This window comes from Podarcis muralis, chromosome 12, assembly GCF_964188315.1.
Source record: "Podarcis muralis chromosome 12, rPodMur119.hap1.1, whole genome shotgun sequence".
Lineage (NCBI taxonomy): Eukaryota > Metazoa > Chordata > Lepidosauria > Squamata > Lacertidae > Podarcis > Podarcis muralis.
Window position 1 is genome coordinate 58,004,315 of NC_135666.1, and position 12,856 is coordinate 58,017,170.

Sequence of the window (12,856 nt, forward strand, 5' to 3'; positions counted from 1 at the left end):
AAATAGGATGCTCAAAGTAGGTAGAGGCCTGGTCTCAATTGGCAGGTTTTTTTGTTTTTGTTTTATCATCTTCACATCTTAGAAATTACAACTGTTTTGAGGTCCCCTGAATAAAAGTTGACCTTGGAGAGGCAATGCATGTACATGTTCCTGAATGTGGAGACCCAAAGAGTTCATGCACTCGTGTACAAAGATCAAACTGCAATTTCAGCTACGACTTCAAGCCTGTTAACAGGCTTTAACTTTGTAAACAGACCGTATCAACTCAATGACTTTCCCACTTAGGTTTACTTTTCATTAATTAGTAGAGATTAAGCAAGCATACAGGTGACCGCATCTGAACTGCACAATGGTGTATTAGGGAACACATTGATTACTTCCTGGCTGCCAGCACTTTAAAGCCACATAGGAAATATCAGTGAGCTGGATGATTTAAAGAGTCCCTCTTACTACATCCACAGCCAAAGTTACATACACATATGCACACAGTGTGTAGCATATTGACAATGAAGCACTGCTCCACTGAGCCACATTAAAGTAGTCACACATAGAAGAATATAAGCTCTCAACATGCCAAAGATTATTATTTTTTCATCTCCAAGATGGCACTGCCTGGACCTCTGTGTTTAGCACTGCAGATGTTACAGAAGTGTACCGACGAATCCTGAAAACAAAAACAAAACAGTATTGGGTTTGTAAATCGATTGCCTATTATTACTAGGCACATTTGTGCCAAAACACATGAACATGGCCGAAAACAAATAGACTATGGCTAAGATCCAAAGAGCTATGCCTAAGAGCTTGTGTGCAAGTAGTGCGATTTTGAGCATTTCCCCCACGGACAGCCTTATTCTCCATGGATTTGTCTGATCCTCTTTCAAAGCCATCCAAGTTGGTAGCGGTAAAAAGCAATACTGTATTATATTAATATTCGTTGAACATCAGCCTCCCATGCCATATAACACCGTAGTTTTGGAAGTGGTTTGCTGTGCGGCATAGTGGCTTCCAGTGGTACCAACTTGAATAAAATATTGGGGGGGGGGGATGATGTCCCAGGTAAGCTCCGCCCTGCGTAATTGATCACAACACCCACACCCCATTTGAATGGCAATGCCCATTAACTTTCAGGGGCCTTGCCCCCTCAAATGTATTATTGGGAGTTGGCTTCTATGGTGCCTTCTGTTTGAGAACTGTTAAGTCCAATGATCCCTTAGGCATACAGACATAATACCGTATATACTCGAGTATAAGTCGACTTTTTCTGCTTGTTCTTCCTCCGCCGCGGCTGCCACCACCAGGTTTGTGGTGTGGTGAACCGGCTTATACTCAAGTCAATAAGTTTTCCCAGTTTTGTGTGCTAAAATTAGGTGCCTTGGCTTATATTCGGGTCGGCTTATACTCGAGTATATACAGTACATGGTTATTTGGATGCTAACCTATCTGTGCAATAGGCCTATGGAACGTCTTAGTTTTTAGGGATTTATATAATGCTTACATGCCACATAAAAAGAAGATTATGGCAGTTACCGTATTTTTCGCTCTATAACACGCACCAGACCATAACACGCACGTAGTTTTTAGAGGAGGAAAACAAGAAAAAAATATTCTAAACAAAACAGTGGATGTATGATTTTTGTGGTTCATGCTGTGGCCACAGACATGTGATCTGACGGTGAGTTTGGGGTAGCCCAATGCAAAAATCCTGAGGATCCATGTGGATCCATGCTAAAGTCGCCCTAAAGTCGCAGGGGCGCTGGGGGAGTGAACAGGAAGCAGGAGGAGGAGAACAATCCTTCTCACACACAGACACACACACACACAGAGTATCAATCCTAAAGTCGCAGGAGAGCGCAGGGGCGCTGGGAGTGGGAAGCAAGAGAAGGAGAACGATCCCCCCTCTCTCTCTCACACACACACACAGTATCAATCCTAAAGTCGCAGGAGAGCGCAGGGGCGCTGGGAGAGTGAAGGGGAAGCAAGAGGAGAACGATGCCTCACACACACACAGACACACACACACACACACACACACAGTATCAATCCTAAAGTCGCAGGAGAGGCAGGGGCGCTGGGAGAGTGAAGGGGAAGCAAGAGGAGAACGATGCCTCACACACACACAGACACACACACACACACACACACACACAGTATCAATCCTAAAGTCGCAGGAGAGCGCAGGGGCGCTGGGAGAGTGAAGGGGAAGCAAGAGGAGAACGATGCCTCACACACACACAGAGACACACACACACACACACACACACAGTATCAATCCTAAAGTCACAGGAGAGCGCAGGGGCGCTGGGAGAGTGAAGGGGAAGCAAGAGGAGAACGATGCCTCACACACACACAGACACACACACACACACACACACACACACACACACACAGTATCAATCCTAAAGTCGCAGGGGCGCTGGAAGTAGCAGGGGCGCTGGGAGAGTGAAGGGGAAGCAAGAGAAGGAGAACGATGCCTCACACACAGAGAGACACACAGAGTATCACTCCTAAAGTCGCAGGAGAGCGCTGGGGCACTGTGAGAGTGAACAGGAAGGAGGAGGAGGAGAACGATAGCTCAAGCACACACACACACACACACACACACACACACACAGCCCCTACAGTGGCTGATCCAAAATCGGACAGCAAAAAACTGCAGGCAGGGACACAGGGTTGTTTTAAAGCAACCAGCCCCGATCTGCTTCTCTCCCTCCTCCCGGCTAGGCTGGCTGAAAAGCTTTGCTGCTACTTAGCAGCTCAGTGGAGAAGAGAGAGGGACATAGAGCACGGGGTTGTTTTAAAGCAACCAACCCCGCTCTGCTTCTCTCCCTCCTGCCCGGCTCGGCTCGCTGACAGGAGCCGCTTACACCCGCTTTGCAGTTTCAAAGAGAGCCACGGACTGCTCACAACTGCAGCGGATTCCCCTGCCATCTGTAGGCATTCGCTCCATAACACGCACAGACATTTCCCCTTACTTTCCAGGAGGAAAAAACTGCGTGTTATAGAGCGAAAAATACGGTAAGTAAATATAATTTTAAAACAGATATATGATGATACTGCTGCTGCCTTATAGAAAACGCAGTTAAGTTTCACACATTCTGTTTTGCTCCATTTTCTTGTTTTAATATTTTACTATTTTATTGCTGGCTTTTAGATTAAATTGCTATTGTTAAAACTGCATTTTATTCTTTTGCTATATGATGTGAGCTGTCTTGAGAGGGCTCCATTGTTAGAATTCCTGATCTATGATTGCAGTCATGGGATTGTTGTATTTCACATGACGGTATATGTTTTGACTCCACAGAGTGGGAAGTGACAAAGACAAGATGTTTGTGTTACTGTGTTCCGTGAAGTGGGACTACTGTATTGTCCTTTGTCCTTTTTCTCTTTGCTGTCTGATGCTAGAGAGAGAGAGGGAGCCATGTTGCAGTGCTCCGTGTGTGTTTCTATGTAAATAAAGTAGATTAGCCAAAATGCTGAGTTGCTGAGGTCTGTTACACTTGATGCGCAAACTCTGCAGATCCCTAAGTGTGCCGGTGTCGGTTGGCATCGGTCGCTGTGATGTTTAGGCAGAAGAAAGCTTTTGAAGCTCCCGATCGACCAGGAGGGAGGGAACATGCCAGTCGGGAGAACATACTCGAGAGTAGGCTGAACTCCTGACATGCATAGCCTGGAAAGGCAACATACATACTTAAACAAAAAAATGAGCATTGGCTGTGTTCACTCAATATAATCTCAGTTTAGTAAACTGAAATAAGAGATGGTCCGGCCATTCCATGCACCAACCTTGTATTGCAGCACCTCCAGGGACAGTGCACCAAAAAAAGAAAAGAAAACTCTAGCACTTTGGAGACTTATGGAAGTTAAACAGGAAAAAGATTTAATTTTACAACAAAATTGGTAAAACAAGATGTGTCACGAGATAGAATTCTTTCAAGAAACAGTAATCTCTCTCTCTCTCTCTCTCTCCAATGGATGGTTTCTCAGCAAGGTGGTGAATTCCTTAAACTAATTGCAGTTTGCTTGTCATTGTGTGTCTAGGACTGCAACCCAAATACCATGTCTTCAATCACTTGCCAAGTATTTTGACCTTGATAGGTAGCATAAGAGTTTGTTCTACAGGTTAAGGCAAACTAAGGCCCAGGGGCCGGATCTGGCCCAATCGCCTTCTAAATCCAGCCCGTGGACGGTCGGGGAATCAGTGTGTTTTTACATGAGTAGAATGTGTGCTTTTATTTAAAATGCATCTCTGGGTTGGTTATTTCTGGGGCATAGGAATTCGTTCTTCTTTTTTCTCTTTTTTTCAAAATATAGTCTGGCCCCCCACAAGGTCTGAGGGACAGTGGACCAGCCCCCTGCTGAAAAAGTTTGCTGACCCCTGGATTAAGGTGTCTCCTTAACTTTGCAGCCACCAAGCTATATTTGGGGCTCTCACCAATATCACATCGAAATACGTACATTATTCTTTATCTTCGCAATAAAAAGAAAGTAATACTTCCTTTTTGCCAGAATCAAGTTGAATGTTTCCCCTTTGATATCAAAGTTACATTTAATATCTGGCTGAGTGGAGACCACAGTTTCTTGCTAATGGAAGCAGTTTTTAAAACCTGTGGTGCTGTAAGGCGAAGGGGCGGAAGAGGTTATTTGGATGGGCTCAATATTTTGGTATTAAACACCTACTGAGATCCAGCTAAGAACAATTACTATAATTATTTTATAATCCGTGATAAATGCTTGCCCTGCTCAGCAGACGGCAAAAATAACTTATTTGTCCTTTTGTCTTTGACTATAGCAATTTCCAGAATCCACAGAGATTAAGCTGGTTACTTACTGTGCTAAGTTCAGGAAAACACTCTTTGTGGAACATATGCCTGCAGTGAAACACTGTTACACTGAAAGATTTAGATGCATCTGGCAAGAGAAGAGAGAAAAATACATGATGTATTAGCAAAATACATGAGCTGAAGGCTATAAAAAGCACCAAGATAGATGCTACCTCAATATATAGCAGCTTATTAAGCAGCAATATCCAAGGACATTTTGAAGTGTGTGTGTGTGTGTGTGTGTGTGGGGAGGCAGGCAAATTAATTTTGTGTTCCCTACCTTTTTATGGTAACATCACATGACCTTACACTGAGCATGTTAAAATGTTTTTTTTTTAATGTTTCCATGCTCTTAGAAACACAGTGCTTGACTGGCTATGCTCCAGTAAAGAGACTGATGTCCAAGTGGAGATTTGAACCCAGGGCTTCACAATTCAAGAGCAACGCTAGCTTTACATGAGCACCCAACACGTCCTTCAAATAAAACAGCTGCATTTCTGGAGATGGTCATTTGCATTCTAAGCATATCCGCAACATTCTGCTGCACATACATAAACTGATGCAGGGCATGAATCGTATTACATTAGAAAACCTGTTCTTGTGAAATAAACCTTCAATTATTGGATCCCACCACCCCTGGTTTAAGTGAATCAGAAGAAAGCCTAGCAGCAAAGGATATAGAGGCTGATTCCTCTATACCCTGGAGCAACCTAGCTTGTCCCTTCCAGGGAAGCTGCATAGGAAGAAAAACACAGACGTGGCTACTGTATGTGGCATATTGTAGTACATGCCAAGCAGGGCCAGCTTACCCATGAGGCAGGCTGAAGAAGCCACCTCAGGCTTCATGGGTGCCCTGCTGCTGGTGGTGAAGCAGAGGCGGTAACAACAGTGGCTTCTGGGAAGATCTCCCCAAATCTCTGCAAGGAACCTCACCTGAACCTGCCACCGCTGCCACATGACCCAGGTAAGGGATGCTATGCAGAGTGCCACCTTCCAATTTCACCTTGGGTAGCTAAACAGGACACACCACCCCTGATACACAGGTAAATTAGATTGCTTGTACAGGGTCGCAGGAAATCAAAACTGAAATGGTTTCTTACCAACACCACCATTTTTTGGAGTACAGTGGTACCTCGGGTTAAGTACTTAATTTGTTCCGGAGGTCTGTACTTAACCTAAAACTGGTCTTAACCTGAAGCACCACTTTAGCTAATGGGCCCCCTGCTGCCGCTGTGCTGCCGGAGCCCGATTTCTGTTCTCACCCTGAAGCAAAGTTCTTAATCTGAAGCACTATTTCTGGGTTAGTGGAGTGTGTAACCTGAAGCGTATGTAACCCGAGGTACCACTGTACCGTAGATTCCGGCGTATTAGGTGACTGGGCATATAAGACGACCTCCAACTTTTGCTGTTCAATTTTAGAGTTTTAGAGTTATAGAGTTTGAGTGCCGCCAGGGGCAGAGCACATACCCCTCCACTGCCTCTGCCGTCACAGCCGCAGTAGCCCGAGGTGAGGCATTTGGCAGGCAGGCAGGTGAGTGTCGCACTCGGAAGGACTTTCCACGTCCCCTTCTGTGGGGAGGGAGGAGGAGCGATGCCTCTGCTCACCGGCTCCCTCTCCACCTTCCCAAAGCGTATACCCAGCGTATAAGACGACCCCCGACTTTTGGGGTGATTTCCCATGGATAAAAAGTTGTCTTGTACACTGGAACATACAGTAGTGCAAAGGGGAAAGGAGCAGGAACGGAGTTTGAGGACAGGCCCCTGAGGGCTGCTCACTATCTTCCACAACCACCACCCATTCAGAGCACCCTAACAGCCAGAGATCTTCTCTCTGCTGGGCTTTGTATTTTGGGCATAAAATATCCTACCTGTAGGCAGTATAGGGGAAAGGCACGTTTCACATATATTCTCCTCTGTAAGAAAAAGAACAGGTACAAGTCAACACAATTTATCTGAATAATGTTATACCACCTACCTCAGGCAGGTTTGCACGCAATGAGATGGTTTGCACACAATGTAAGCCAAACTATGGCTTAAAAAAGTAAAGGTAAAGGGACCCCTGACAGTTAAGTCCAGTCGCGAATGACTCTGGGGTTGCACCACTCATCTCGCTTTACTGGCCAAGGGAGCTGGCATTTGTCCGCAGACAGTTTTTCCGGGTCATGTGGCCAGCATGACTAAGCCACTTTTGGCGAAACCAGAGCAGCGCACGGAAATGCCGTTTACCTTCCCGCCAGAGTGGTACCTATTTATCTACTTGCACTTTGACATGTTTTCAAACTGCTAGATGGGCAGGAGCAGGGACCGAGCAACGGGAGCTCCCGTCGCTGGGATGCGAACCACTGACCTTCCGATTGGCAAGCCCTAGGCTCAGTGGTTTAGATCACAGCGCCACCCACATCTCAAAACTATGGCTTAGCATGAATGAACATGAGTTCCCAGAGAGAAGACTGTAGTTGCTGTACTGCTCCCCCAGACCTCCCACTGCAGTGAGCTAAGCCCTGGGCTTATGGCTTGTCTCAAGCAAACCAACCACAAACTGTTTACCTAAAAACAAACTGTGGATTGTGGTCGGTCTGGAGTGAGATAAATCACTGAGTCCAGGTTCAGATGACAAACCAAGCCAAACCATGGCTCAGCTCACAGCAGCAGGAATAGAGGAGCAAAGCAGCTACAACCTCTTTTGCAGGAACCAACATATTAATGCCAAACCATAGTTTGGCTTAGCATTACATGCAAAAGTGGCCCACTGTATAGGTAATATTCAATAAAGAGACTCTCCACAATGCCCATTAACTGCTACTCCATGAGGATAGGAACTTGATACCTTTAATATCCCCTAAAATCTATTTTTCAGGCTAAATAAGGGAATAGAAAATTGCACACGTATTTAGATGTTTTCTGTCGTGTGTTTTGTTACTAATAAAGGTAATCCCACGGTAAAAAGTTCAAAGTCCAATAAAGATTTAAGAACCACATACTGCAACCTACATTTTAGGTAGGTTTGGATGTGAGCAATGGGAACTATTATGCTTCAGAAATTTCCAGAGATGCGCTGAACATACCATCCACAAGGACTCCCCTCATTTGTGTTCGGTGCATCTTTTTCAGCAAGGAAAGCGAGTCAGCAACAAGAATCTTCTTGCACCCCTCCCGCAGCAAAATCTAAGACACAAATGGATGCAACGCTGTGATAATGCTTCAGCTGGTTTTCACTCTCAAGTTATACAGAAGTTGAAATTACATATTTTACATTATTCTTTGCTGCCAAGGTCCATTCTCCTACTAGTAAAGCTTTTTGGTAATGACTCACTCGGAGCCTCAAAATGTAGTAATCAAAATTATACATTAGTTATTCTAAGTGCCCTGCAGTGGGCACCTGCAGCTATTGGATGGGATAATTTCCTTAAAATAGTCCTTTCCTGGTAAATTTTCACATGCTTGATCACAATATTTGACAGCAACCCTTCTGGACTTTGGGCATTAACAAAACTGATTTGGTAATCACAACAGTTCATCGTCAGAGCTACTTCTTAGAGGACCTAACACAGAGCTTTGAATAGCACAGCAGGGGGACAACGTGAGTGGGATTGTTCCACCCTAACAGATATACCACAAGCTGTTCCAGAGAATAATATGAAGTATGAAAATGAAAAATGAAAAATTAAGCCAGTAAAAGAGAAAAAACACACACGGAGCTCTTCATCTCATGAATCGCAGGAACCAAGCTATTTACACTGTCAGTGTGACCAACGTTCCAGACTAATTGCAAAAGGCAGGTACAAGTGGACAGGGTTAGATGTGCCAGAAATTGATGAGCCGTTTATTAATATTATTCAGCTTGTGTTGCAGGTCTTGTATTTGTTTTCTACACAGGACTGTCCTCAACGCTGCCTGGAGTTCCACTCACGCAACATCTCATCTCCCCATGCACCCCATAAATCTGATAAGAAGCCCCCCCCCCCATCCTCTGGGGTGGATTCTGTGGGTGGGGGTTGTGGGGTGGGGAAAGGAAGGAGAAATTGTTCCATTGTGCCAGTGGAAGTCTGTTGTGCAAGCAGATCAGCCGTCATGGACACAATTCCTCTCCCCTCCTTTTTGAACTGCCCTGGTCGCTTTCTCTCTCGCACCCCATAGCACCCCCTTGGACTGACTTGGAGTGCACAAGGTCTAAAAGGATGAGCACAGCAGAGGTGTTGTTTTGGATGCTACAAATGCTTTGCTTCGTCAGTTCCCAAAAGATACCAACCATCTGGATGAGCTAAATAAAGCAGCCTCTCACAGGGTGCAGTCACAGCCCCTCTCCAGCGAAAAAGACCCACTTCACTGAACTAACATTGCCTTTAGGCAGAGCTGCAATCATGTGCTAAGCAGGTGACGACACGCCTCCTAGCGGCCACTTGGCCAACTTTTGCAAACTGATTTTAAAAACGGAAACCCATTAGGATGCAATTTGCCCTTGCTGTGTTAGCTGGCCCCAGAGAGGGGGAAGCGTAAAATGTTCCAGGTTGCTATCTTCATATTGACCGGAGGGTAACAAACATAGCCTCTTTTGCAAAAGGCAGATCCATGCTCTGCCTTGTGTCCCTTTAAAATGCTCAGAAATATTGACTGGGAAAGGACTGGCCCCCTCTCTGCGGCGAATAATGCAATGCATCGGCTCGGAAGTCACTGCAAAACGAAAGCACACACTCAGCTGTGATGGGGAGACACACGGACACAGACACACAGACATGAAAGCTAAACTTCAAAGTGTCAGCAAGGAGTGTCCCTTTATGCCACATGAGGAGGAGTGGAGAACAATAAATGCAAAGGGGGGGATATGCTATGGCACTCCCCATAGGCAAAACACTTTGTGCACATCATGTAGCTTTGTGTTTCAGCTGCTCTTGAGAACACATTAGAGACCAGTTACTAAATATTTCATTGGTACAAAGCTAAAGGAAGCACCATTGCAGATCTCACCCTGTCGCCTCATGTGGCAAAGATGTGGCACAATAATTAAGCACCCAGGCAAGATTGTGAGGCCAACAGGAGGTAAAGAGCCCCTGGGAAAGAATGTCTTGGGGGCTGTATGCAGCCTGCCAGTTTGCCACCCTCAACCAAAATGATCTGAGCTGAAAACATAAAAAGTGATTTCTGGGAATGACCAGAAATCACTTATTCAAGCTGATCTATGAGGTGTAGCCTGAAAAGGACCCATCTTTTACAAGAGTGTCATCTATTAAATTGTTACATTTCTCTAATTGGATCTTAAGCGACTGGACAGCTTTAATTCTGGATATTACTTCGGTGCATTTTGATTTCCAAAATCCAGACACATGGGGCACCTCTGCTAATGGCTGGTCCCCTACTGACATGTTGGGGCCAATATGAAGCTGTGACTGGCCAAACCTAAATCCAGACCTGGTTCTTGCCCATTCTCTAGTGTAGGGCCTAGCCAGGATTGAAGCTAAACACACCCAGCTCCTTCAACCACTCCTCATACGGCTTAGTTTCCAGACCCTGGATCATCTTGGTCTCCGTCCTCTGCAAACGTTCCAGCTTGTCCACATCCTTCTTAAATTGTGGCGCCCAGAACTGAACACAGTATTCCAGGTGGGGTCTGAGCAAGGCAGAATAGTGATGATGTCACCCACAACAGAATTTTAATGCTGGTTCTAAATGTGTTTTGTTGTACTTTCACCACTAGTTTGTTCTTATTACTTCATATTTCAAAAGGATGCTTTTCAAATGCTTTGAATCCCAACTTGGAAGAAAGGTGGGGTGCCAACATGTTAAATAAAGGCCTTCTCTGTCTTTGCAGCTGGGGAAGTCCATAATAAGAATTATCTGATTTCTGATTTAATTAATTAATTAATTAATTAATTAATTAATATTATTTTTTAAATATATGTGGCCATGTGATAATTTTAGCTTATAAATTTTATTGTTTAATGTCTTAATTTGTATATTAAGGTACTTTTATAGCTCTGTTTAGAGTAGGTAATGCCTTGATAACATAAATGTTTTAAGTTTTTTGTATCAATCCAGTATATTTTCTTTTAATTGTTGAATGATTCTGTGTACATTGCGGCAGCCTTTGGCCATGTGCAATAAAACTGACTGACTGACTGATTTCTGATTTTAACATTTTTATTTATGGCTTTATGTATAACTGTTGCAAACCGCTCTGATTTTTTTTAAATTATGAATAATGACATACAAGTATTTGTTATTAAATAAATAGCTATGGTATGTGTTTGCATGTGTTCACGTGTGTGTGGTGGTAGAATAAGCATCCTGAAATTGGGTGGTAACCACAAGATAAAACACACACGCACACACACCCTTCCCTTCTGTCAGCAAAACCGCCAGCTTGGAATTCAGCAACAGAAAGGGCAGAACTAGGCAGGAGAGCCAGGGCTAGAGAAGAAGGTAGGGGCTTGGAGGCTGTGTGGATGGTTGATTTGGGAAGCAGAGCCGGGATGGAGAGAGATGCAAAACTTAACTTGCCCTGGTGCTGAAAAATCCTACAACTGACCCCGGGTAAATGGCCATTTTTTTGTTTTTGCTTTTAATCTATATGTGAAAGCAAAATATTGATTTTGCCCATAAGCTTTCCAAAGCACAGCTGCTGAAAATACAGGATACTTCATATATATATATATGTCAGGAGTCGAAATTAGGAAATTACTGTTTTATTGCCTAAATTTCAATGTAATCTTGCTCATTCTGGCAGGCTTGTCAGAGTTCCGATTGTGATTTAATTATAATAAGAAAACACTGCCAGTGGAACAGCAATTTATTCTCTTCCAGCTAAACACTGCTCCCAGGCATGTGTCACTTTTGATGCACGAGTGCCTCCACTTTAAGAGAATGCACAATTTTATGGCTATATAAATTAAACTGCAGCTGTCAGTAGTGTACTTTATTTATGATTTAATATTCATCTCATTGAAGAGCGAGATATAAACTACAAGCACTTTTAGAATGCAGCTTTAACTTACTTTCTATTTAATTCCAGACAGACAACTCTGTCTTGCCCTGCCATGAATACTGGAACGCCTTCAACTCATAGCACTGCCATCATTATTAGGCAGGCTTAAATCATTCCCACCAAAGATGACAACGGCATTGCTAAATTCTGAGATCTTCATGCTACTTTTCCAAACACAGTGGCTAGCCCCTGGGGCACGGGGCTTAAAGGAAAACAAGACTGGGTAACAATATCACCTGGGCCATGATTTGGAATTGCATTAATCATCTGTGCATTTGGGCCCGCCGTTGTTCCATGTCTTTATAAATGACTTGGATGAAGGAATTGAGGGGATGCTCATCAAATTTGCAGGTGACAGCAAACTGGGAGGGGTGGCCAATGCTGCAGAAGACAGAATCGGGATTCAAGATGACAGTAACAGATTGGGCCCAAAATAACAAAATGAGCTTTAATAGGGAGAAATGTAAGGCTCCGCGCTTAGGCAGGAAGAACCAGATGCACAAGTATAAGATGGTTACAAAAAAGGAGATTCCAGCTAAACACCAGGAGGAACTTTCTGATGGTAAGCGCTGTTTGACAGTGGAACTGACTCCCTCAGGAGGTGGTGGAGGTTTTTAAGCAGAGGTTGGGGAGACATCTGAGTGTTTATCAGGACTCCTTTTCACACTGTATTTTTTTTTACAAACAGTGCAATGCGTACATGTAAAAATGCCGCATATGAGGAAAAACAAGCTTACAAATTAGTATACTATACAGATACAGTGGTACCTTGGGGTACAGACGCTTCAGGTTACAGACTCTGCTAACCCAGAAATAGTACCTCAGGTTAAGAACTTTGCTTCAGGATGAGAACAGAAATCGTGTGCAGGAGGCCCCATTAGCTGAAGTGGTGCTTCAGGTTACGAACAGTTTCAGGTTAAGAACGGACCTCCGGAATGAATTAAGTACTTAACCCGAGGTACCACTGTACACAAACTGGGAGCCCTAACTAGCCTTGGCTCCTCGCTGCAGAAAACCTCCCAGGTTCAATCCCTGGCGTCGCCAGTTAAAAGGAATC

At 44.2% G+C, this 12,856-nt stretch overlaps 1 protein-coding gene across 1 annotated transcript in view; it reads right to left on the reverse strand.

The window, feature by feature from the left end:
• Window positions 1-269: 269 nt before the first annotated feature.
• Window positions 270-12,856, reverse strand: part of VPS41 (VPS41 subunit of HOPS complex) — a 110,287-nt gene continuing 97,700 nt past the window's right edge. The window contains exons 26-29 of the mRNA XM_028750077.2: window positions 7,886-7,985; window positions 6,689-6,733; window positions 4,829-4,908; window positions 270-664 (exon numbers count right to left, since the gene is read on the reverse strand). Coding sequence (XP_028605910.1) covers window positions 584-664; window positions 4,829-4,908; window positions 6,689-6,733; window positions 7,886-7,985 — 306 coding nt within the window. The 3' untranslated portion in view covers window positions 270-583. The remainder of the gene's footprint in view (window positions 665-4,828; window positions 4,909-6,688; window positions 6,734-7,885; window positions 7,986-12,856) is intronic.